At 53.5% G+C, this 26630-nt stretch overlaps 1 protein-coding gene across 2 annotated transcripts; it reads left to right on the top strand.

Annotated features, from left to right (window-relative positions):
- The first annotated feature begins 595 nt into the window (after positions 1 to 595).
- Positions 596 to 24897, top strand: CACNA1F (calcium voltage-gated channel subunit alpha1 F). 2 transcript variants are annotated; one of them, XM_069463655.1, is made up of 48 exons: positions 596 to 651; positions 2136 to 2385; positions 2762 to 2867; positions 3104 to 3243; positions 3494 to 3636; positions 3727 to 3879; positions 4493 to 4689; positions 4800 to 4903; positions 5497 to 5657; positions 5921 to 6013; positions 6139 to 6232; positions 6388 to 6414; positions 6565 to 6725; positions 7612 to 7837; positions 8797 to 9004; positions 9094 to 9214; positions 9330 to 9411; positions 10302 to 10347; positions 10532 to 10583; positions 11047 to 11206; positions 11385 to 11514; positions 12019 to 12078; positions 12223 to 12329; positions 12417 to 12504; positions 12941 to 13048; positions 13136 to 13188; positions 14453 to 14599; positions 15422 to 15623; positions 15721 to 15879; positions 16755 to 16865; positions 17110 to 17193; positions 17971 to 17991; positions 18213 to 18341; positions 18689 to 18754; positions 19026 to 19117; positions 19491 to 19650; positions 19892 to 20019; positions 20298 to 20394; positions 20580 to 20682; positions 20935 to 21036; positions 21189 to 21319; positions 21548 to 21679; positions 21956 to 22125; positions 23184 to 23291; positions 23407 to 23534; positions 23636 to 23748; positions 24145 to 24342; positions 24593 to 24897. In XM_069463655.1, the coding sequence occupies exons 1-48, from the start codon at positions 627 to 629 to the stop codon at positions 24821 to 24823; spliced, it is 5907 nt and encodes a 1968-aa protein (XP_069319756.1). In that variant the 5' UTR covers positions 596 to 626; the 3' UTR covers positions 24824 to 24897. The 2 variants fall into 2 exon arrangements, with proteins under 2 accessions (XP_069319756.1, XP_069319755.1); XM_069463654.1 differs by having other exon boundaries at positions 5497 to 5690.
- The last annotated feature ends 1733 nt before the right edge of the window (positions 24898 to 26630 follow it).

Here is a 26630-nt window from a genome sequence, read left to right as displayed (position 1 = left end):
GGGCATGGTGGCGCATGCCTGTAGTCCCAGCTACTCGGAGGCTGAGGCAGAAGGATTGCTTGAGCCCAGGAGTTTTTAAGGTTGCTGTGAGCTAGGCTGACGCCATGGCACTCTAGCCCCAGCAACAGAGCAAGACTCTGTCTCAAAAAAAAAGAAAGAAAGAAAAGAAAAAATCTTTTGAGATTTTGTTTGGGATAGCATTGGATCTCTAAATCACTTTGGGAAGAAATGACATCTTCACAACATTGACTATTTCAATCAGTACACTGTTATATATTTCTCCATTTACTTCTCGTTAATATTTGATGATATTTTATCATTTTTTTCCTTGGAGATATTGCACATATGTTAGGCTTTTCCTATGTACTTCAAAATTCAAGTACTATTGGAAAATGACATCATTTTTCTTATTTTCGTTTCTGACTGTTTAGTGCAGGTATATATTTGGTAAACATTTAATCAGTGCCTTTTCTGTTGCCAGGCACTGGCCCACAAACATCCCATTTGTGCCCTGCTCACCCTCCCACCCGACCCTGTTATTGCTCCACCCTCTGACCTTAATCCCTCCAAAGCTGGGGGAAGGGAGGGGGGCTGTGTACAGATGGCCCTTCAATCTCCAAAGGAGGATGTCGGAATCTGAAGGCAAGAAAGGTGAGAACAGCCTTCCACCCTTGTAGACCCTTGGAGCAAGCCTGGGCTCTGCTCCCCGCTCAGCCCCTCTGACCCACCCACTGTCCACCCGGATCCTGGTCTCCGGGGGACCAGAATCACATCACCCTGTTCCTATCCCAGCGAGCTGCAAACTCGGCCTCTCCGCCTGGTCTCCGGGGGACCAGAATCACATCACCCTGTTCCTATCCCAGCGAGCTGCAAACTCGGCCTCTCCGCCACCTGAGCTCCTCCGCCTGACCCAGACATTGCCCCTCATGGCCTCCCAGCCCCATCCATGGCCTTAGTTCCCAAGGAAAACCCAACCTCAATCCTGGCCCTGACCCCAATCCTAGCGCCCACCCCAACCCTATGTCCAAAGCCAGCCCCAACCTGGATCCTAACACAAATACTACCAAACAGAAGGCAAACCCCTGTTAGAGTCCAAATCCCAACCTGGATACAGACCTTGCCATGAGCTCTAAAGTCACCTAACCTCAACCTCAACCCCAGGATGTCAATACTGTTAGTGAGTGTGCTCTCTGACTTTCCAGAAAGTGCACAGACCCTTTTAAAAAACAAAACAAAAAAATATATATATAGAAAGAATACACACTTGACATAGGTAGTAAGCTGTGAGGGCTCTGAAATCAGGCTGCCTGGGTTTGACTTCTAATTCAGCCACTTCATCAAGTCACTTAACCTTTTTGCTTCAATTTTCTCATCTGCAAAATAGGAATAATACTATGTGCCAGGCATTCTTTTGAATGCTGAACTCATTGAATCTTCACAACACCCCTATAATTTAGGTACTCTTATTGTCATCCTCTTTATACAGACAAGGAAATTGAGGCTCAAAGAGATTACCTAATTTGCCCAAGGCAACACACAGCTGCCAAGTGGTAGAGTCAGGATTTAAACTTAGCTTGTTTCCTCCAAAACTGGGGGTCTTACCCAGGCCAATCTATTGCCCCTCCGAGACTGAAATAAGACCATGGGAAAGGGAATGGCCTTAACTGAAAATCCCAGTGCAAAACCCAAATCCCACTCAAAACTCAACTTCAACCCTAACCTTGATCCTAATTCTAATCCCAACTCATTTAAATATGCAGTCCTAACCCTAAATCAGATTTCAACCACACTCCGCTCCTACCTATATTTAAACCCAACCCAAAATCCACCACTCAAATTTAACCTAAAATTTGCCCACCCCATGGCAATTTAAACTCTACCCCCAAGCCTAACACCAAACCCTACTTCACTTGGAAATGTAATCTCACCATCAGTCCCCCATAAACTCTCACTCTACTCCCGATCTTAATTCCAACACCAACTCTTACCCCCAATCCTTAATCCAGGTACCCCCAACTCTCCCTAATTTTACATGTTCTTCTCTCCTTCCTTCAAAGAGAAGGATGGGATCAGGTAGGAAGCAGCCATGATTGCCCTAATATCCTGTCCCTCCCTGACTTGGTTTCTCCACACAGACACCACGCCAGAGCCCAGTCCAGCCAATGGAGCAGGCCCTGGTCCTGAATGGGGGCTGTGCCCGGGGCCCCCAGCCGTGGAGGGTGAAAGCAGTGGGGCATCGGGCCTAGGAACCCCTAGGCGAAGAACCCAGCACAACAAGCACAAGGTGGTGGCAGTGGCCAGTGCCCAGCGGTCACCCCGGGCACTCTTCTGCCTTACCCTGGCCAATCCTCTACGGCGGTCCTGCATCAGCATCGTGGAGTGGAAGCATCCTGACAGGCCAGGGGCAGGAGTTAGGGATAAAGGTCATCAGGGTACCAAAAGCCAAGGATTGATTGGGTCAGTACTAGAATGGAGGAGGGCTGAGGTCACCAGGGATCAAGGGCAAAGAACTGGATTAGAGGGAGAGTTCCAAAAGCCAAAAGCCACTAGGGGGTCAAGAGTCAAACACTGAATCACAGCAAGAGTTGGGATGGTTAGGGTATCCAGAGGATCAAAGTCAAGGCTTTGGTTAGGGCAGGAGCTGAGAATGTCAGAACCTGTCACCTTGGAGTCAAGGGCCAGCAATGGAGGGGGAGGTTCCAACAGGAGTGTGGGAGTTCTGAGGTCACTCTGCCTGGGTCCTTGACTGTGTCCACCTGAGGCCCTTTGACATCCTCATCCTGCTGACCATCTTTGCCAACTGCGTGGCTTTGGGGGTCTACATCCCCTTCCCTGAGGATGACTCCAACACTGCCAACCACAACCTGGTAAGACCTCCTCCATCCCACCCCACCCTGTCCCCAGCCAGATACAGCCCCAGTACAGCCATACCTCAAGGCGTCCAGCCAGACCCCACCCCTCTCTGACCCAGATGGCCCATCCCTGCCCAGCTCCACCCTTGGTCCTTGCTATGCTCCGCCTTCCTCCCACCTACCCCTGCCCTGTCAAACCCTGCCCTCAAGTAACTTCCGGACTTCCCGCCCCGTCCCCGGCCCCGCCCCAGGAGCAGGTGGAGTACGTATTCCTGGTGATTTTCACTGTGGAAACGGTTCTCAAGATCGTGGCCTACGGGCTGGTGCTCCACCCCAGCGCCTACATCCGCAATGGCTGGAACCTACTAGATTTCATCATCGTCGTGGTCGGGTGCGCATCTGTGGGGTACACCCCACCCTAGTTTGCCTTCCTACCCCAGGCATGCTGAATTCTGGGCTCAGAGAATCAAGTGCTTCCGACCTCCCTCCCGCCCCATGCCCGGTTCGGCAGCCAGAATCAGAATATTAACATATTTAAAATCCATTTGCATTTCCAGTTACAGGGACTTGTGCTCTGAGAAAGGGGGGAGGATGTCCCAAGACCTAACTCCCGCCTCCCTGCCTGGTGCCTCTCCCATCAGGCTATTCAGCGTGCTACTGGAGCAGGGCCCTGGACGGCCTGGCGATGCCCCTCATACTGGGGGCAAGCCGGGGGGCTTTGACGTGAAGGCGTTGAGGGCATTTCGGGTGCTGCGGCCACTGAGGCTGGTGTCTGGGGTCCCGAGTGAGTGGCATGGTCCCTGGGGTTTGAGGTGGGGGTGGGTGGGGCTGCACTGACCTCGCCCCTATTTCACCTGCTCCTCCCTCCCCGCAGGCTTGCACATAGTGCTCAATTCCATCATGAAGGCGCTGGTGCCGCTGCTGCACATCGCACTGCTGGTGCTTTTCGTCATCATCATTTATGCCATCATTGGACTCGAGCTGTTCCTCGGACGCATGCACAAGACGTGCTACTTCCTGGGATCTGGTCAGCCAGCCCGCCCCTCCTGGGCAGGACACACCCCCTCTGCAGGCTCCAAGTTCCCCTCCTGTTGTCAAGGAAACCCACTCAAATTCACAAGACTCCGCCCCTGGGATTAGGCTCCACCCCCAGATAAGCAAGTCCCACCCCTATATTCTAGGACTCCGCCCTAAGTCCCGGACTACAAACCCTCGCTAATGGCTCCCGCCCCTATCACAAGACTGCACCTAAAGGACTTAATAAGACTCCATCCTCCACGACTGGCCCCATATACTCAGGCCCTTCATCCGGACCCCAGCCCAAGCCTTGCCCCCACCCTCTTTTCGAGAGAGTCTCCCAAGTTCACAAGACTCCGCCCTCATGCTCATGCCTCACTGTTATTTACAAGACTCTGCCCCAGGATTTACAGTCCTACTTCCCAGATCCGATTGGTGGGACTCACAGCTTCCCGGTGGTTCAGAATATGGACCTCGCTGGGTTCGGCCGTAGAGGTGGGGCTAGGGGTTGCCTTGGAAAAATCTAAAACCCTGAGTCGAACTTCCTAGGTGGGCGGGACTCCAGGGTGGTAGCTACTGCGGGTGGGCCTGCTTCCAAGCCCCGAGCTCCAGTCTTCCCGCAGACGTGGAGGCGGAGGAGGACCCGTCGCCCTGTGCGTCATCGGGATCCGGGCGTGCGTGTACGCTGAACCAGACTGAGTGCCGCGGGCGCTGGCCGGGGCCCAATGGCGGCATCACCAACTTCGACAACTTCTTCTTCGCAATGCTGACAGTCTTCCAGTGCGTCACCATGGAAGGATGGACCGACGTGCTCTATTGGGTGAGGTGGACGCTGGCACACAGCTAGGAGGCTGCACCTGCCCTTCCTCCGAAACACTCAGGCGGAAGTGTCTGCTTACCCTGAGGGATGAATACCCTCTCTCTTCCCAGATGCAGGATGCCATGGGATATGAGCTGCCCTGGGTGTACTTCGTAAGCCTCGTCATCTTTGGGTCTTTCTTCGTCCTCAATCTTGTGCTTGGCGTCCTGAGTGGGTGAGGAGCCTAGACACTCCCCTTTCCTCCTGAAACCCCTCCCCCTTTTGTGCCTGCTAAACTCCTAGGCATCCTTCAAAACCCATCTGAAATACCCTTTCATTCAATCATCCAATCATGAGCATCTTAGTAGGCACTGTTTTAGAAATAGAACGAGACAAAAATCCCTGCCTTCCTGGATATTACATTCTGATAGGGAGAGACAGACAATAGCAATATACACAATAAAGTGTGTGTGAGATATATATATATGTACACACATACATGTAGTGTTTTATGTGGAATGTATGCTATTGAAAGGAAGGAAAGATAAAAGGAATGGGGATATCTTGTGATTGTAAATAGGGACGTAAGGACAGACTTTCTTGAGAAGGTGTTATTTGAGTAAAAACGTGAAATAGATAAGGGAGTGGGGCATGTAGGTATCTGAGGGAAGAGCATTCCAAGCAAAGGGAACATCCAGTGCAAAGGCTCTGAGGCTAGAATGTGCTTGGCATGGTCAAAGAACAGCTAGGAGGCTAGCATAGCTGGAATGATGAAGGCAAGGGGACCAGGGTGGTTCCCCCAGCTAGTCCTCTGTCCTCCTTCCTCAGAGAGTTCTCCAAGGAGAGGGAGAAAGCAAAAGCTCGAGGGGACTTCCAGAAGCTGCGGGAGAAGCAGCAGTTGGAAGAGGACCTGCAGGGCTATCTGGACTGGATCACACAGGCTGAGGAGCTGGACATGGAGGACCCCTCAGCAGGAGATGGCAACTTGGGTTCTATGGCTGAAGAGGGCCGGGCTGGCCACCGTAGGGAACTCCAATATGGCCCATTCCCCGCATGCCTTAGATGTGGTCTGCCCTCCTGAGACCCCACCCCAACCTGCATCAACTCCAGGCCCAGCCACCAGTTATGGCTCAGGGCATAGAACTGAGACCCAGCCTCAGATACAAAGACTCCAAATAGCACCCCTACCCTAGACATGGTCCTAACCCTGCCCCCAGGCTGTCTTCCCCAACTGTCCTCTCTCTCCCTGCAGGGCCACAGCTGGCTGAGCTGACCAATAGGAGGCGTGGACGTCTGCGCTGGTTCAGCCACTCTACTCGCTCTACACACTCCACCAGCAGCCATGGTGGGGGTCCAGCCAGGCGGCAGGGGGAGGGGGGCCCAACAAGGGGGGTGGGTAGGCAGAGGTGAAAGCCAATGTGGGACCCTGAGGTCTTCAGGTCCTGACCTCTATCCCCACCCTGCCCACAGCCAGTCTCCCAGCCAGTGACACCGGTTCGATGGCAGAGACCCCAGGCGATGAGGATGAGGAGGAAGGGGCTCTGGCCAGCTGTACACGCTGCCTGTGAGGGCCCCAGCCCTTGACCCCTACCCAGGCCAGAACCCAGTCCAGACCCTGACCCCAATCCTTACTTTGGCCTCAACCCTTGACCTCCAGCCCCAGCCACTGACTTCCCTCTGCCCCCCATGACGCCCACCTCCCACCCCCCTCTTTTCCAGAAACAAGATCATGAAAACCAGGGTCTGGTGAGTTGGGAAAGTTATGTGACTTCCTTGGCCCTATGATTTTGAGACCCCCAGCTTCAAGCCCTCCATGACTTCTGGGCTCCCCCACCGGAGCCCCCCAGGGCAGGCTTAGGTAGGTGATCTCAGTCGGTGGGCTCCCCTTCCCCTCAGCCGCCGCCTCCGCCGAGCCAACCGGGGCCTTCGGGCTCGCTGCCGTCGGGCTGTGAAGTCCAATGCTTGCTACTGGGCCGTGCTGCTGCTCGTCTTCCTCAACACGCTGACCATCGCCTCGGAGCACCACGGGCAGCCTGTATGGCTCACCCAGATCCAGGGTGCGCCCCCAGCCCCTATTCCCTTGTCCCCAGAAGCTCAAATCCAGGGTCTGTAGGGTGCCTCAGCTTCCCAGACACTGCCTTCCCACCCAGATCAATGCAGAACCCTTAGCCTGTCCCATCCCACCTTGTAGCTTATACTTAGGTAGCGCCTGCTGTGTGCATCAGGTTCTGTTCTCAGCGCTTTCCGTGTGCTAACTCAATCTCTTCACCACAGCCTTGTGTGAATTACACACTAAGGCACAGAGCACTGAGTGCCAAGGCATTGAGGGGTTAAGTGACTACTCCCAGGACTCAGCTAGTGAGTGGCAGAGCCAGAATTAAAACCCAGGAAGCCTGGCTCCAGAATCCAGGCTTTTAACACCACACTGCCTGGACAAGTTCTCCCCATCTACACAATGGAGATAATGGTAGTATCCACTTCATGGGGTGGTTAAGAGGATTAAATGAGTAAAAGTGAAAAGTGCTGAGAGCAGTGCATGGCCCACATAAAGCTAACACTTTGTAAGTGTTAGGTCTTCCTATTTATTATTCATCATAGTCTCAGCCCCAACCTCAGCACTGAACACACTTCTAGTCCCAACCCCCAAACCAGCCCTAGTTCCAACTAAACCCTAGACTCCAACTCAATCCATGAATTGGAGTCTTCCTGGACTCATACGGGGTGGCTCTGGCCCCCACCCAACTCTGCCCCTCACCCCAGCTCCAGGCCTCTCAAAATCTCACCCACTGTGACTTACAAACTAACCCTGATCCCTAAACCTAACCCCACCCATAGCCAGCACCTGGCCTGATGCCAGCTACCCAGATCACCTATGGCCCCTACCTCCACACATGTCACCACAGAAACTGACCAGCCCTGTCACCCCCTCCCCTGTCTCCACAGAGTACGCCAACAAAGTGTTGCTCTGCCTGTTCACGGTGGAGATGCTTCTCAAGTTGTATGGTCTGGGCCCCTCTGTCTATGTCTCCTCCTTCTTCAACCGCTTTGACTGCTTCGTGGTCTGTGGGGGCATTCTAGAGACCACCTTGGTGGAGGTGGGTGCCATGCAGCCCCTGGGCATCTCAGTGCTCCGATGTGTGCGCCTCCTCAGGATCTTTAAGGTCACCAGGTGTGTGAGGGGGGGAGACTGGAGCCCTAAACACAGCCCCAACAGCCTCCACCCCAGCTCCAATGATAACTTCATCTGCATCACCATTCATTTAGCAGACATCCACTGAGTGCCTGCTACATGCCAGGCACCCTTCCAGGCCCTAGGGAAACACCAGGCATCAAAGCAAACACAAGTTCCTCCCTTCATGGAGATTAGAGTCCATTTGGGAGAGTGTCTACTCCATTTCCATCCCCTTTCTCAACTTCCACTCCTGCTGTAACATTATCCCCAACCTCATCACTTATCTCAATTCCATACTCATCACCAACTCAAACCCCATCCCCTACTCCCAACCATAACACCATCTCTAACCCTAATCCCCAACCACACATCATCCATGAGCCCATTTACAACCTCAACACCCATTCCCAAGCCCAAACCCCATCTCCCACCTTATCCCCGACTCCCAGCCCCTTCCCATCACTCACCACCAACTATGACACCATCCTCAATCCTCAAACATGGCCCCCACATCCCTCACCCCAGTCATCACCCTATCTCCAAGTTCAGCTCTGTGTCCATCCCCAGCCCCAATCTCATCCTCATCCCCTCCTCTGTCCCAACCCTTAACCACAACCTTATGCCCAACTCCATCTCCAACCCCAAATACACCACAACCCCACCCCAACCCCAGCCCAGTCCCAAACTGAAACTCGATTCTAGCTTTACCAACTTTCATCTAAACCTTCATCCTGACCTCATCTCCCATTACACGCCTAACACCAACCTAACCTCACCCTCAACTTTCCCCTACTTCTCACTCTCATCTCACCCAACTCCAGAATCACTTCCAACCCTGACACCAAAGCCTATTTGAACCCAGCCTGCCCCAGTGCATCCCAAGCTGGAGCTCTGCCCTGGCTCCTGACTCTCCAGTGAACAGGACATCAACCCTGCCCCTCCCATCTCTGCTGCAGACACTGGGCGTCTCTGAGCAATCTGGTGGCATCTCTGCTCAATTCAATGAAATCCATAGCATCCTTGCTGCTTCTCCTCTTCCTCTTTATCATCATCTTCTCCCTGCTTGGCATGCAACTGTTTGGGGGCAAGTTCAACTTTGACCAGACCCACACCAAGCGAAGCACCTTTGACACCTTCCCTCAGGCCCTCCTCACTGTCTTTCAGGTGGGGCCTGGAGACCCTGGGATGGGTGGGTCAGAGGTAACCTGGAGTTGGAGGGGTCCCAAGAGCTTCACGGTGACTCCCACCCCCAGATCCTGACAGGCGAGGACTGGAATGTGGTCATGTATGATGGTATCATGGCCTATGGTGGCCCCTTCTTCCCAGGGATGTTGGTGTGCATCTATTTCATCATTCTCTTCATCTGTGGCAACTGTATCCTTGGTGCCTTGAGGGGCTGGATGGTGGTGGGGTGGGAGGTGGCTACAAGGACCTAGGTGGTCCGCAGGCAGGTTGCCTCTCCATCCTTTGCAACCTAAGCTCACCCCAGACATCCTGTTGAACGTGTTTCTTGCCATTGCTGTGGACAACCTGGCCAGTGGAGATGCAGGCACTGCCAAGGACAAGGGCAGGTGAGGTCTGGCTCCACCCCTAAAACAGTATCTCCCTGGGATCCCTGACTGGGACTCCCCCCACTTCCCACACCACCGGAGATGCCTCCAGTCACCCTGCTGATCTCCACCTCCAGATACAACCTGCCAGTCCTCATTTATTCAACGTGCATCTATTGAGCTCCTACTTTGTGCCAGATCCCGTTCTAGACACTGAGGAGACATCAAGGGTCAAAGCAGATAGAGTCCTTGCCTTCATGGAGCTGACATTCTAGTTGAGGAAGGCAAGCAAAACACAAAAAGATGAACATATAATACAATTTCAGTACATGTGAATAATATGTAATGAAGAGAACGAAAGCAGAATGAAAGGATAGTGAGAAATGAAGATTGCTATTTTGGTTAGGGTAGTCAAGGAAAGTCTCTATGACAAAATGACATTTGACTGGAGACCTGAACGAAGTGAGGGAGTGAGCCATGCACATATCTGTGGAAAGAGTATTCAAGGCAGGGAAGCAGCAAGTGCAAAGGTCCTGAGGTGGTAATGTTCTCAGCACTTTCAGAAAACACCAGTGAGACTGGAATGGAGTGAACGAGGACGAGAATGGTAGGGGGTGAGGGCACATGGGTGGGGGGTATAGGGAGCCAGATTGAAGGCGTTCTGGGCCAGGGTGAGGACTGCAGATTTTGCCCTGAGTTGTAGAGCCATGGGAGGGTTGTGAGCAGACGAGGGATGTGCCAGACAAGATTGAACAGGCTCCCTCTGGCTGCTATGAGAACAAACTGTGAGGGTGAGGGAGGAAGCAGAGGGGTTCTTTAGGACCCAAGAAAGGTCTGTTCTAACTGCAGAGACCCCCAACCTGGCCCATCCGCTGCAACCCGCAGCAGTCACCCCCTATGTCCTTGCACAGGGAGAAGAGCAGTGAGAAAGATGTCCCACAGGAGAATGGGGTGCTGGTGAGTTCGAAGCCTGGGCACTGTCTATACCTCCTGCTCCCACCCATACCTGTCCACATGGGTGTCTTTAACCTCCATCCTCTGCCTATTGGTGCCCTCATTATTGCATCCCTTCTATGCCTCCCTTTTGTCCACCCCCTGATGTCTGCCCCACCACCGCTGGCCCCTATCTTCCTATACCCAGGTGCCTGGTGGGGAGAAAGAGGAAGAGGAGGGTACAAGGAGTGAAGCAGCAGGCAAGTGGGCAGGGCTAGGTGGAGGAGGTGTGGGACCTTGGGGACAGAGCCCAGGCAGACATCTCTTGACCCCTGAGACCCTCCTTTCTAGGGAGCAGGCTTTTCTAAGATCATCCCAAAAATAATAGGCTTGACGTGTAGCCACCAACATTTGGGAATATTGAGGTTAAAGACGAGAAACACGTTTTGTTTTACTGCAGAACTTCTCAGATCGTTTATTATAAAATACTATGTATATACAACATTCATTCAGCACTCATTTACTGAGCTCCTACTGTGACCCAAGCACTGTTCTAAGTGCCGGGGACACAGCAATGAAGAAAACAGACTAAAATACCTTTCCTGAGGAGCTGACATTCTAGCAGGGAAGTGGGAAGAATTTGCCATGTGACAAGCACTATTCTCAGTGCTTTACATCAATTTTCTCAATTACTTTTCTCTTTTGCCCTTTTCCTAGTGCCAGGCGTGGAGGAGGAGGAGGAGGAGGAGGAGGAGGAAGATGAAGAAGAAGAGGAGGAAGGGGGTGCAGGGCATGTGGAACTCCTGCAGGAAGTTGTACCCAAGGAGAAGGTGGTGCCCATCCCTGAGGGCAGCGCCTTCTTCTGCCTCAGCCAGACCAACCCGTGAGTGCAGGGGGGCGGGGGCCCAGGGGGCACTGAGGCAGATGGGGGTGTGGAGCAGCGGAGCCAGGGCCTAGCAAGCACAGGGCCTGTTGCAACAGGGCCAGGGCTGTGTCCCTTGAGTTCCCTCCAATGAACTCTGTGGTCCTGGGTTCTGACTTCAGCCTCTGCCTCTCCCCAGGCTGAGGAAGGCCTGCCACACCCTCATCCACCACCACATCTTCACCAACCTCATCCTGGTGTTCATCATCCTCAGCAGTGTGTCCCTGGCTGCTGAGGACCCCATCCGGGCCCACTCCTTCCGAAACCACGTGAGCCCTTGCCTGGGAGCTAGGGGCTGGGAGGGGACACTCCCACAGGCATCCTAGTGGCACAAGCTGGAGCAGGGTAGAGACAGGGAGTAGAGCCCCAGGTGGGCCGAGAGAGGCTCAGTAACGGCAGAGACTGCAGTGCCAGCCCTTACTGCGGGTGCAGCACATGAAGGAGCACCAGCGGGCAGATCAGCATCTGACCGAGGAGGAAGCTGGGATCAGAGAGATTAAGCAGGCTGAGGGCTCCCATGGAGCTGGGTAGAGGCAGAAGAGTACAAATTTGAACCCTAGTCTTTCTGATGGCCAAGCCTTTTGGCTTGTGCAGAAGTCCTTGATAATGGTGAGAAGTGAGGGCAGGGTGAGGAGAAGGAGGGAGGGAAGAAGAGAGGGAGGGAGGGACAGCAAATTGCACATGGAGAGGTACACATACACGTGCACACATGCACACACCTAGGATCCCCTTCAGTCATGACTCAGTGGCTTCCCCTCTTTCTCGCCCCCCAGATTCTGGGCTACTTCGATTATGCCTTCACCTCCATTTTCACTGTGGAGATTCTACTAAAGGTGACTAATGGGCCCCCAACCATATCCTCAGTTGCCCCAGCACACTCCCCACCCGCCCCCACAGCCCACCTCTCTGGTCCCCATCCCCTCCCCACCCCACCATCCCCAGGTCTAGAGTCTAGCCTGACATCGTCCGGTCCCCAGATGACAGTGTTCGGGGCCTTCCTGCACCGTGGCTCCTTCTGCCGTAGCTGGTTCAACCTGTTGGATCTGCTGGTGGTCAGCGTGTCCCTCATCTCCTTCGGCATCCAGTGAGTGACCCACCCTCCCATCCACCCCATTCCACGCACAACTGGGGCCCGGCCCAGGCCAGCACCTGAGGACTGCGCCCTCCCCAGCTCCAGCGCAATCTCAGTGGTGAAGATTCTGCGAGTACTCCGAGTACTGCGGCCCCTCCGAGCCATCAACAGGGCCAAGGGACTCAAGGTAACCCTACTGCCCCAAACCCACAGGGCACAGGCTCTGCCCTGCCTCTGGGGCCAGGATCACTGATCAAACTGACCATTTGCACTGATGCATGACCACACTGCCTGGACCCAACATGTAAACACATGGCCCTGACCACTGGCCATGCAGCCTGACCCGTGTTCCTTGCAAGTGACCATATGCTCCTTACCAGTGGCCACATTTCTCTGATCCAGGTCCCTGAAATATCCCTGCCTGGTAAGCCCTTATTCCTGGGTGGTGCCCAGGTCCCTGGTCCATATCACTGCCTCTTGACCATACGTCCCTAACCACACATCCTGATCCATGACCACATGTCCTCGGCCCAAGTCCTTGAGCTGCATCCATGACCAGAATCCTTGCTCGGTGGCCACCAAGGCCTGCAGTGTCCATTAGCCATATGCGTGGGTACCCGCAGCATGTGGTGCAGTGTGTGTTCGTGGCCATCCGGACCATCGGGAACATCATGATTGTCACCACACTCCTGCAGTTCATGTTCGCCTGCATCGGTGTGCAGCTCTTCAAGGTGGGGGAAACACTGCAGGAAAGCCCTGCGGGGGTCTGCATTCGGGGGGTGAAGAGTGAACTTGCTTGACAGATGTCCTCCCTACAGGGGAAATTCTACAGTTGCACTGATGAGGCCAAACACACCCCACAAGAATGCAAGTGAGTGCCTGAGACCCTGCCCTCCACAGAGCTCAGGACCCCTCCCAAAGGCTGTAGAGCCCCTAGATCTCACCAAGGCCCCAAGATATACCCCCAGAACTCTCCCAAGAACTGCAGAGGGCCTCAGATCTCAACAAGACCTCAGAGGTCCCCCAATACCTCCCCCAAACCCCTCTCCACATTCCCCAGAGTTACCTACATTCCACTCCATACCCCCAGCAATCCCCGCACCCGCCTCCAAGTCCCTGGCTTCCACGTTGAGACTGTAGAGTGCAGCAGTTTAAAGCATGGGCTGTGAAATCAGACATGCCTGGTTCCAATCCACTGTATGAGACTTGGATACATTTCTTACCCTTACTGAGTCCCATTTCACTCAAGTGAAAAATGGGGATAAACAATGCCTATCTCATAGGTTGTTGTGAGGAGTAAACGAGTTACTACATGGAAATGTATTAATACTATGTACAAGTACATTGTAAACGTACTACATGGGAAGCCTAGCTAGCACAGTGCCTGGCATATAGTTAATGCTAATAAATGTTAGCTATTAATAGTATTACTTTTTCTTGGCTGGCGATGACGATGATGATGATGGTGGTGATGATGATGATATTGTGCCACCTGTGTGCCAAACACTAGTCTCTTTTATTGACTTATTTAATCCTTGTGACAAGCCAGAAAATAGATTCTGTTATTCTCCTTATTTCATGGGGGTGGGGGGAACTGAAGCACAGAGGGGTTAAATACGCAAGGTCACCCAGCCAGGAAATGGAGGGGCAGGATTTTTTTTTTTTTTTTTTTTTTTTTTTTTGAGACAGAGTCTTGCTCTGTTGCCTGGGCTAGAGTGCTGTGGCATCAGCCTAGCTCACAGCAACCTCAAACTCCTGGGCTCAAGCAATCCTTCTGCCTCAGCCTCCCAAGTAGCTGGGACTACAGGCATGTGCCACCATGCCCAGCTAATTTTTTTCCTATATATATGTTTTTAGCTGTCCAGATAATTTCTTTCTATTTTTAGTAGAGACAGGGTCTCGCTCTTGCTCAGGCTGGTCTTGAACTCCTGACCATGAGTGATCCTCCTGCCTCGGCCTCCCAGAGTGCTAGGATTACAGGCATGAGCCACCGCGCCCGGCCGAGGGGCAGGATTTGAACCCTGGCTATCTAGCTCCACCGTGATACCCTGCTACCTCCACGCTGGAGACCTTAGACCCCTTTCCCCAACTTCCCAGCTCCCCTCACCCACCGAGCCTGTCTGCAACATTCCTAGGGGCTCCTTCCTGGTCTACCCCGATGGCGATGTGTCACGGCCCCTGGTCCGGGAGCGGCTCTGGGTCAACAGCGATTTCAACTTTGACAATGTCCTTTCAGCCATGATGGCCCTGTTCACTGTCTCCACCTTCGAAGGCTGGCCTGCGTAAGGAGCAGGGCCCCAGGGATGGCAGGAGACTTGGCAGGGGTCACTGGGGGGTTGGGTTAGTATCTCCTGGCAGTGGGTGGGAGTGTAGCTTGGAGATGTGATGAAAGTCTCTCGAGACTGGATAGGGTTCCCTGGAGACCGGTGGGTGTATCAGAGAACTTGGTGGGGAGGTTCCCAGAAGCGGGCTGGGGATTCTTTGGGCACTTAGGTAAGGGGTATCCAGGAATTGAGTAGAGATCTCTGAGGGACCAGGTGGGAGTCCAGAGAGGACTGGGTAGGGTTTAGGGGTGACTGGAAGAGGTCTCCGAGAAGATGGCATGGGGGACTCAGGGGGTTCCAGAGAGCTGTGCAGGTCTTTGGGGGGTACTAGTTGGAGAGCTCTGGGGGATGGAGCAGGGGATTCAAGTTGACGGACTGAGGGATTTACAGATCTTTGTGGACTTATGGGGAAGTTCTGGGGAGCTGCATGGGGGGGTCTCCAGGTGTTTGGAGAAGGGGATTTGGAGGTCTGTGGGAACTCAGGGGATTTCAAAGTCTTTGAAGGCCTGGACGGGGATTCTCTGGAGGACTGTAAGGGGGCCTCTAGATCTCTGGGGGACTGGGACAGGGCATTTGGGACTTTTTGAGGTCCTGGTAGGGGTCTCTTGGAGTATGTATGGAGGTCCCAGGTGATTATGTCAGGAGATTTAGGGGTCTTTGGGGTGCCAGGCAGGAGATTCTGGGGCATCTGTGATAAGTGGTCTGGGAGCAGGTCTGAGTGGGCTAGGATATCCCTTCATCTGCCCCTACCTCCACCCACCCCCCCGCCGGCTCCCACAGGCTTCTATACAAGGCCATTGATGCAAACGCAGAGGACAAGGGCCCCATCTATAATTACCACGTGGAGATCTCAGTGTTCTTCATTGTCTACATCATCATCATCGCATTCTTCATGATGAACATCTTCGTAGGCTTCGTCATCATTACCTTCCGTGCCCAGGGAGAGCAGGAGTACCAAAACTGTGAGCTGGACAAGAACCAGGTGACCTCTGATCCCCGACCCCCTACCCATGGCCACCAACCCCTCCCGCCTGGCCTCGGGACTCCACTGCTCACTCATGCCCTGCACTGTTACACAGCGCCAGTGTGTGGAGTATGCCCTCAAAGCCCAACCACTCCGCCGCTACATCCCCAAGAACCCGCATCAGTATCGCGTGTGGGCCACTGTGAACTCTGCTGCCTTCGAGTACCTCATGTTCCTGCTCATCCTGCTCAACACAGTTGCCCTAGCCATGCAGGTCAGAGCACCCAACCCTGCCCGCTTCCAGACATCTGACCCTCTTTTCTCCACATGGTCCCTTAGGAACCATTAGGAACACTCCAAGCTGCCAGTAACAAAACTCCCCAATTGACAGAGACTTAAGCTATAAAGACATTTGCCAGATTTCTTCAAATTTAAGACCAATACTTATAAATTGCATCCTAATTTCAGAGATGTAAGAATGTGAAAAAAAAAATCATACAGCAGAGGCAAGGGTCTGAACTTAAAAAAAGAATGTGGAAAAAAATGGCCAGTGTAAGTTTCCATGGATTATAAAATGCATGCCAATTTCAGAGATTCTAAAATGTAAAAAGATGTGCATCTTGGAATCAGTGAACTGTGGTAATTACCCCACATCATGAGAAGGGCAAAGGTAGGCTGTTTGCTCACTGCTCATCAGACAGGCTCTGTCTGTCTTTCTGCTTCACCATCTTTAGCAAGTTGGCTTTCATTCTCATGGTTGTTGCTTCATGGTCACAAGATGGGTGCCACAGCTCCAGGCATCAAAATCACATTCAAGGCAGGAAAAGGAGGGAGAGTTGCACCAAGGGCCTTTCCTCATTTGAACCTTTTATGGGAAAGCAAAATATTTTTCACAGAAGCTGCCAACCAACAGCAGACTTACGTTTATGTCTCAGTCTGAACTGGCCTTGCCTAGCTACAAGGAAAGCTAGGAATCAGGAACCAGACTTTCCAGTATCCATAATGGGAGGCAGACAGTGCAAGAGATGTGGCCAACCCATAGTGCTACCACATGCCCAGACTCACCTCAGCCCAGGCCAGGGAATATTTGGTTGGGGGTGGGGGGGGTCTCTGCTTCAGGCTCTGTCCCCTCCTGATTCTCTCCCCCAGCACTATGAACAGACTGCTCCCTTCAACTACGCCATGGACATCCTCAACATGGTCTTCACTGGCCTCTTCACTATTGAGATGGTTCTCAAAATCATCGCTTTCAAACCCAAGGTGCCCCCCAGCCCTAGACCCACCCCCAGTAGGTGACTTCCTTGGGGGTGGAGCACATTGCAGAGCTCTCAGAGGGGCAGCAACTAGGGAGTCATGAGACTAGGGAGTGAGAGGGATCCGGGTGCAGGCCCATCGTGGGGTCCAAGCCAGGCCCTGCCTCCCCAAAGCTTCCTACCACTGCCAGCCCTGTACCCTGGCTTGCTGGTTTGAGGAAGACAGGAAACTGCTTTCCTCCTGCCTACAGCATTACTTTACCGATGCCTGGAACACGTTTGACGCTCTTATTGTGGTGGGCAGCGTAGTGGACATTGCCGTCACCGAAGTCAATGTGAGGACCAGCCTTTCTGCAAACTCACTCTCCCCCTACACCCCTTCCCCCACCTCTATCCCAGGGCTTCCACTCACATCCTCCCCACTCCAGGAGACTCATTCTAGCTCTAGCTCTTCTGAGTCCCTGTTGGGCTCAGCCAAAGTCCCCCTCTACCAGCTTCCTCATTCCATTTTGCAACCTATCCACTGGCTCTACCATCTGCTAAAATGCCTCTCCTGTTATTTCTGTTATCTCTTTCATTGTTTCTACATCCCCCTCCTTTGGTTCCACTGCCTCCAATGACTCCTGCTTTGGCTCCATCATTCCTGACTACTGCATTGGCTCTGTTTCCTCCACCAACTCCATCGTCTCTGACACCGGCTCTTTTGTGGCTCTGTCATCACCACTGACTATACCATTGGCTCCATCGTCTCTTCCGTTGGGTACTACATGGTTCTGTCACCTTGACTGACAATGCTGCTGGTTCCATATCTCCATCACTGGCGTCTCCATTGGCTCCTCTGTCTGTTCTCTCATCTCCATCATCTCCACGACTCCACTGGCTCCATCATTTCCTCCACTGGCTCCAATGTTTCTCCTCCTTTGCCTCCTTTACCCTTTCCTTTCCCTTCCACACCATTACCACCTTTTTCTACAACCTTCTTGATCCATCGTCCCTGGCATGATGATCCTACCATCATCCCCTATATCTGCTCCACTTCTCCCCTTGCTCATTTGGGCCTGTGATCTTATCATCTCCCCTATCACCTCTGTCTTGTCCATATCTCCCTCCAGAATGGTGGCCACCTTGGCGAGGTAGGCCCCCCACACACAATGGGGACCCTCTGCTTCTTTTTCCACCCTCCCTTTCTTCCCAAGAGTCCTTAGAAATGCTCCTTGACCCCCCCCCCCTGGGTCCTGGGTCCTGAGTGATGAGGGATTTGAGGGATTTGAGGTCTGGGAGGGCCAAGGAATGAGACAGGGAGGTCATTGGGGCAAATGTGAACCAAGCATTCCCACTGCACCCCTAACCCCAGAGCTCTGAGGACAGCTCCCGCATTTCTATCACCTTCTTTCGCCTCTTCCGAGTCATGCGGCTGGTCAAGCTTCTCAGTAAGGGTGAAGGGATCCGCACTTTGCTCTGGACATTCATCAAGTCCTTCCAGGTAGCCCTCCCCCATCCATTTGACCATACCTCGCCCCTACCCCACACCTCTCTCATCCTGCCCTTTTAGCACCCCCAGAACTACATCTCCCAGCATGCCATACCCATTTCCAAATTTCCATTTCCAGTTTTCTCTCTTTTCTGGACTCTCAATTCCCATCATGCCTCTGGCCTCACTGACCTTACTCTATTCTATTTAATATGTCCACACTTGGGAGACATAATAGTGCTGGGCAATTTGAGGATGGACTACATCTCCCAGTAGGCCCAGGCCAGGGGGAGCAGTGCATTCTGGGGCTTATAGTTCTCTACCTGGACCTGAGCATCTATTCCCCTCCACCGTTATAGGCCTTGCCCTATGTGGCTCTTCTCATCGCAATGATATTCTTCATCTATGCAGTCATTGGCATGCAGGCAAGTGGGGACCCTAGGGAGACTCCCTTAGGCACCCCTCTGCTGGGGGGTATTGGGTACAAATGGCCTCCCAAAGTGGGGGTGGTGGGTAGAAAGACAGACAAGCTGGATGACACTGGGTCAATTGACACATCTGTGAAATGGGATCAGCAGTGACCAACCCTGCTTGTCAGGGTCGTGAAGATCCTTTAGGTATTAGGAAGTATGAAATGGATGGAAACGTGTGGGGGCATGGGTTCACCCCACTGACACAGCCTCTATGTCCCCACAGATGTTCGGCAAGGTGGCTCTTCAGGATGGCACACAGATCAACCGAAATAACAACTTCCAGACCTTTCCACAGGCTGTGCTACTTCTGTTCAGGTGACATCTACCCTCTCCCCTGCCACCTTGTTCCCCAGCATGCCCAGACTGTCTGGGCTATGGAAATAACAGGGCTGCATGGGATCCCATATAGCCTGAGATCTTTTCTGGCTGTGATCTGAAAGGTCTGTTAGAATATTCTAGCCTCAGCCACTCATCCCCTTCTTAGGCCTCAGTGCCCCATCTGTAAGATATAAACATGACTGTCATCAACATGGCACATTAGCTGTTAAAATATTGAAATGCTGTCTGTGCCAGATGTAGCCCCTGGTGAGATGTGGGTCATCTCCTCACTCCCCCAGTCCCCCCCAACTCCACTTGCCATGACTTCATAGCCTCCCCTCCAGGATGCTACCCCTGTGTCACCCCCCAGGTGTGCTACCGGTGAGGCATGGCAGGAGATAATGCTTGCCAGCCTTCCCGGGAATCGATGTGACCCTGAGTCCGACTTTGGCCCCGGCGAGGAGTTTACCTGCGGCAGCAATTTTGCCATCGCCTATTTTATCAGCTTCTTCATGCTCTGTGCCTTCCTGGTGAGGAGTGTTTCCCCACAACCACCACCAACTGCCACAGGGGCTGGTCCTGAGGGGCCCAGGGATGACCAAATGAGGTGGGCAGCCCAGATCTTCAGAGTGGGTGAGAGGGCTGGCCTGACAAGATCAACCCAGAGACTTGTGACCCAGTGACCATATAAGCTTACCCCAGCCTCCCACAGACTCCCCACAGCACTGTTCTGCCCTTCGCCTAACCCCCGCCCTGCTCACCGGCCCACAGATCATAAATCTCTTTGTGGCTGTGATCATGGACAACTTCGATTACCTAACCAGAGACTGGTCCATCCTGGGCCCCCATCACCTCGATGAATTCAAGAGGATCTGGTCTGAATATGACCCTGGGGCCAAGTATGCCCTCTGACCCCTTACCTGGAATCCTGGGGACAATGCAGTGCCCTCACAGTCCCCCAGCCCCAGAACCTCTGACTTCTGCATCCCGTTGCCCCCTCAGTAGATAACTCAAGGTTTCCACTGCACCTCTCCCCTGCCCTCTGCTACTGCCTTCCAGTTCTTCCATGGCAGGTTCTGGGGTGTTGGTGGGGGGAGGTAGTGATGAGTCAGTGGGGCCTTGAGAAAGAGCTAGAGGGGGCATTGCCAATCCAGTGCTATCTCCCCACCTGCCCCAGGGGCCGCATCAAGCACCTGGATGTGGTTGCCCTGCTGAGACGCATCCAGCCCCCGCTGGGATTCGGGAAGCTGTGCCCACACCGAGTGGCCTGCAAGGTCTGTGCACCTGTTCACCCCCCAGGGCTCTGAGAGGGCTATTCACCACATGGCTGGGGTGGGCAGAGAATGCCTTGGGTGGGGAGGGGTGTTTGACCACATCCTCAAAGGTTTCTGCCCTGGGCATTCGTGCCTGAATACCTGGCATTTTCCCAGAGTGGGTTTCATGTCTCTGGTGTTCACAGAGACTTGTGGCAATGAACATGCCCCTCAACTCAGATGGAACGGTGACATTCAACGCCACTCTCTTTGCCTTGGTCCGGACATCCCTGAAGATCAAGACAGAAGGTGTGGGGGAGGGGTCAGGAGTGGAAGGGCCCCTGGGGAGGGCACAAGGAGCAAGATCATCCAGTGAGGAGCCCCAGTCATAGCTCTGAACCTCGAAATTGGTGACTTTGGCTTCTCCAGGCCTGTTTTCCCCCTGTCTAATTGGGTGGTGTGCAGCTGCGATATGAGCCTGTGAAGCCCCCTCCAACAGTGAGGGGGCAGCTGTGAAAGTTCTTCCTATTGGCTCACGCCCCACATCCTCTTCCAACGCAGGGAACCTGGAGCAGGCCAACCAGGAGCTGCGGATTGTCATCAAAAAGATCTGGAAGCGGATGAAGCAGAAGCTGCTAGATGAGGTCATCCCCCCACCAGACGGTGAGCTATTCCCGCCCCTGAGTGTCAGATGTTTGCTCTCTGCCAGGAAAGCAGCGCTAGCCTGGACGCCAGGGGGAGTCCATGCTGGTGGGTAGGAAGGCGGGGAAGGCAGAAGCCCCCTGTGTAACTTGCCTTCTTTCGCTGGCCCCCAGAGGAGGAGGTCACCGTGGGCAAATTCTACGCCACGTTTCTGATCCAGGACTATTTCCGCAAATTCCGGCGGAGGAAAGAAAAGGGGATGCTAGGGAACGAGGCCCCTTCAAGCACCTCCTCTGCCCTTCAGGTCTTGGGGGCGGCCTGGTGTGGGTGGGTATGCGAACCATGTGGCTGAGACTGACCTCCATGTTGATCTCATGAAACCCATGTCACAGATGAGGAAACTGAGGCCTCAGGCCCCAGAGGTGGTCAGGATGGCTGAGGGACTCCTTCCCCCACCCACACCCCTGCATGGGAAACAGGCACATGGAGGGCTGCAGGCTTCCCTGTTTTCCCAATTTTTCCACCCCCACAGGCTGGTCTGAGGAGCCTGCAGAACTTGGGTCCTGAGATCCGACAGGCCCTCACCTGTGACACAGAAGAGGAGGAAGAAGAGGGGCAGGAGGGAGAGGAGGAGGAAGATGAGAAGGACTCAGAAACGAACAAAGTGAGGGCAGCAGGTTTTCACTCCCCCAGGAACTCTTGACTGTAAAATACTCCCTCAATCCTCTAAGTGACTTTGACACTGCCTCTGGGGAAAGCCCCCCGAGAAGCCCTCTCTGCACTAGAAAAATATTTATTTGGTACCTGCCATTGGCTATTGGAGGACAAAACCCAGAGTCAGCCCCTGGGGAGCTCAGGGACCAGTGAGGGAGATGCACTAAATGACCAAGTGACTTAGCTATAATGCGGAGGCAACACTAAGTCCTGTGACTCTCCATAGGCCGAGATGGACTCCCAGCCCCCATCTCGCCGGGGTTCCAGGATTTCTGTGTCTCTACCTCTCGGGGACAGACTCCCAGATTCACTCTCCCTTGGGCCCAGTGATGATGATGGGGGCGCTTCCAACCCCAGACAGCCCAGCCTGCCCCAGGCTGGATCCCACACCCACAGGTACTGTCCACCACTGGAGGGAAGATTGTGAGGGAAGGCAGGGACCAGACACCAGGTGGGGGTAATTCAGGAGGCATGGGAGGAGGGCCTAGAGGCCTTCGAGTGGAAATGCAGGAAGGATGGAGGTATTCCAAGGGCTCAGGTGGTAATAGAGGCTAATAAGAGATTCATATGAGAAAGACAACACAAAGGTTTATTTATTTATTTTATTTATTTATTTTTTTTTGAGACAGAGTCTCACTTTGTTGCCCGGGCTAGAGTGAGTGCCGTGGCGTCAGCCTAGCTCACAGCAACCTCAAACTCCTGGGCTCAAGCGATCCTACTGCCTCAGCCTCCCGAGTAGCTGGGACTACAGGCACGCGCCACCATGCCCGGCTAATTTTTTCTATATATATTTTAGTTGTCCATATAATTTCTTTCTATTTTTAGTAGAGACGGGGTCTCACTCTTGCTCAGGCTGGTCTCGAACTCCTGACCTTTAGCGATCCACCCGCCTCGGCCTCCCAGAGTGCTAGGAATACAGGCGTGAGCCACCGCGCCCGGCCTACACAAAGGTTTAATGCAAAAAGCACATGATGTGGAACTGAAAGGGGTTAAGTTCAAATCCTGACTCTGCTGTTTGCTAAGTGACCTTAGGCTAGTCACTTAGTTTCTATGTGCCTCAATGTCCTCACCTGTAAAAGGGGGATGATAATAGCCCTTCCTTGACAGAGACAGAGAAAGGATGAAACAAGGTCACACATGTCCAGTGCTGAGATTTCACAGGCTCCTCCCCCAACCCATGCACCCTGTTCTTGTGCTGAAGCTGCCTCTTGAACGGGCTCACTGACTTTTTTGAAACTTTAGGTCTTTCTAATGAGACAAACATCTATTAAAAGAAAGCCCATGTTCACTTTAAAATGATTAATGGTTAATTTTATGTCATGTGACTTTTCCCCGATAAAAACAATCGGAAATCCCAGTGTTTCTGTAGGGGCTGGGGCATGGGAGGAGGAGCCAGAGGCCCAAGGCCACATACTGTGGGATCTGGTCTGCCTAATGTGCCTCGCTTTCCCCAGGAGAGGTTCTGGGGCTCTCATTTTCACCATCCCGGAAGAAGGAAGTTCTCAGCCCAAGGAAACCAAAGGGCAAGACAAGCAGGATGAGGAGGAGGAAGTCCCCGACCGGTACACTGGCTGTGTCACATGGGATGAGCCCACGAGCTGGGGTTGGGGAGGACTGTCGGAGCCCCATCTCCCAGGCCCAGGACCGAGTTCACCCTGGGCCCACCCTCCCACACAGGCTCTCCTACGTAGATGAGCAGGCAGGGACTCCCCCACGCCCAGTCCTTTTGCCACCTCACAGAACCCAGAGATACACCGAAGGGCACCATGCACCACGCCGCCGTCTGCTGCCCCCTACACCTGCAGGTGAGAGCAAGGATGGGCCCGAGGGCCCCCAAGGCACAGCAGGACAGAGAGGTGGGGAGGCACTAACATTGCTCTCTGCCCCCACTACCCACCGTGTGCAGGTCGGAAGCCCTCCTTCACCATCCAGTGTCTGCAGCGCCAGGGCAGTTGTGAAGATTTACCCATCCCAGGCACCTATCATCGTGGACGAAACTCAGGGCCCAGCAGGGCTCAGGTGAGGAAAGGGAGGAGGTGCTAAGGTCTGGAGGGGTGGGGGCAGCCTAGGCTAAAATTCTCACACACGCTACATGTCAGGCCCTTCAGAAGAACGGGACATATGTGAATTCATGCACACAATCCTCACTGTACTTGTGAGGTAGGTACTATTATTATCCCCAGACGAGGAAACTGAAGCCAGACAGGTTTATCCAAGATCATACAGCTACTAAGTGGCAGGGCTGACATTTAAACCCAGGTCTTCTGTGCTCTTACATAAACTCAAGTCTGATTTCCACCCATTCAGTTTGACTCCAGTTGCATATTGGGGGAAGGCGGTAGGCACAGGAGTGAGTCCTAGACCCTCACACCCCACCTATCAATCCCTGCCCCTCTGATGTTTATTCTGGCTCAGGGCTCCTGGGCAACCCCTCCTCAGCGGGGTCGGCTCCTATACGCCCCACTGTTGTTGGTGGAGGAGGGTGCGGCGGGGGAGGGATACCTCGGCAAATCCAGCGGTCCACTGCGCACCTTCACCTGTCTGCACGTGCCTGGAACCCACTCGGACCCCAGCCATGGCAAGAGGGGCAGTGCTGACAGTTTGGTGGAGGCTGTGAGTTCGGAGGGATTGTGGGCAAGAGGGGTGGGAGACAAGGGCAGGAGGTGGGAGGTGGGGCAGGAGGGAAAAGAGGTCCCCAGGCTCTGTGTTGTGCACGTAGATATCCCTTTGCTCTGCCACCTCTGCTTACCACTGTCCCCCACTGAATGCCCTGCACATCCTCATGGGCGCATCATTTATCTACACTGAACCCTTTGTACACACTGTGCCCTCGGTCAACACTGTCCCCCACTTGTGCCCCCAGGTGCTCATCTCTGAGGGCCTGGGCCTCTTTGCCCGAGACCCACGCTTTGTGGCCCTGGCCAAGCAGGAGATTGCAGATGCGTGTCGCCTGACACTGGATGAGATGGACAGTGCCGCCAGTGACCTGCTGGCACAGGGGACCAGCTCACTCTATAGCGATGAGGAGTCCATCCTCTCCCGCTTTGATGAGGAGGATCTGGGAGATGAGATGGCCTGCGTCCATGCCCTCTGAACTCCCACCCTGCCCCCACTGCTCAGTCAACCTCCTGCCCTCCCCTCCCCAGCGGGAGACAGGCATGGATCGCATCCCTGGATTTTGGCATCTTCACATTGGGGGCCTGGGGCTGCCCAGGGGCCTTCATCCATCCTTTCCCTGTTCCAGCCCTGAGCCACTGCCCACACACGGGTATTTCCAGAAACCAGGACAGCCAGGCCTGATTATTCAGCGGCAGGGAAGGAGGGAGGAGTAGGAGGAGGAGGAAGAGACAGCAGCCAAAAAAAGCTGGAGACAGAGTGGAGGTGGTGGGGGAGGGGGGCACTGGACAGAGATGGAGGAAAGAGGAGACAGAGGATGTGAGGGATGCTTGGATGAGGAGACGGGGGAAAGGCAGATGCCATAAGGGTCAGCAAGGTCAGACTGAGGAAGGACACATGGATGGGAAGGAAAGGATAAGGAAACCCAGAGGATAGTCCTGCCAGGAAAGGCCTGAAGGTTGGAATTGGCCTGGTATGTAATGTGTCTTAGGCAAAGGAGTCCTCTGATGGCATCAGGAATTTCAGGGAGGCTAAATTGGGATCACTTTGCCTCCCACCTCCCACCTTCTGCCTGAGAAAGAGAAGAAAACCAAAGTCCATTGGTAGAAGCATTGGTGACAGCAAAGGGTGGGGCGCCCAGCCCCAGGGAACTGAATCAGGGCCCACCTGGCTTTCCTGAGACCACCTAAGAGTAACCCACTGTTCTCCCACACAGATCCGAGAGGTCCTCTTTCTGCATCTTGCCCAACCTTTAGTTGCCACCCAAACTTCGGGTTCTCATTCATTCGGTGAAGGCTTATCAGGCATTCACTGTGTGCCAGGCACTGATCTGGGTTTCCCTTGGGGCAAACTGATCTGGCTTAGACATGTGACAGGGCTATCCAAAATGAGAGTCAGCCCCACTCCAAAAGCATCAGAGCAGCATTGGGAGTGGTGTGGGATGGGGTCACCACTGGGGAGGGTCTTCCCTAGAGTCTCCTCCCAGCTCTCAGAGCAGGGGTGTCACATTTGTATCATTTGTGCTAATCAGGCCAGAACTTAAATTTGGGGGAGCCAGAACTGGAGACTAGGACTGAGAACATAGAGTTACACTAGGCCTTGGAACAAAGGCTGGAAGTGATTGGGCTGGTGCATGGTGGGAATAGCAAGTCAGGGCAGGGCATAGACAGTAAAGGGAGACTGTTGAGGAATGAGCTGGGAGAAGCCACTTGAGGCCAGATCATATAGAGCCTTGAATGCCAGGTCCCAAACTCTGGGATTTTTCCTATAAGCAGTGGGGAGCCATGGAAGGGATTTGAGTAGGGTAGTGACATAGTTAACTTTGCATTTTAAATAGATGCTCTGACTGCTGTGCTGAAAACAGAAGGGAGGGGGAAGAGACTGTAGATGCTAAAATTGGCAGGAACGATGGTCGCCTTAGCCAGGGAAGGTGGCAGAGGAGATGGTGAGAAGTGAGTGGATTCCAGAGATGTGTAGGAGGTAAAATGAACCACTTACTGGGCCCTGTGCTATGCGCATTACAGTGATTATCTTGTTTAATCAGTACAACAACCCTATCGGTACCATTTTAAACCATATTACATGTCCAAGGTCAAACAAGAACGAATAAATATTAGAAGTGGGATTCAAATTTAAGCAGTTGTGCCAGGCACTGGCTCACGCCTGTAATCTCAGCACTTTGGGAGACCAAGGTGGGAGGATTGCTCGAGTCCAGGAGTTCAAGACCAGCCTGGGCAACATGGCAAGACCTCATCTCTACAAAAAATAAAATAAAAAATTTATCC

This window comes from Eulemur rufifrons, chromosome 30 (genome assembly GCF_041146395.1).
Source record: "Eulemur rufifrons isolate Redbay chromosome 30, OSU_ERuf_1, whole genome shotgun sequence".
NCBI classification, from domain to species: domain Eukaryota; kingdom Metazoa; phylum Chordata; class Mammalia; order Primates; family Lemuridae; genus Eulemur; species Eulemur rufifrons.
The sequence above is the reverse complement of the archived record's forward strand: the minus strand, read 5'-3'. Positions and strand labels throughout refer to the sequence as shown.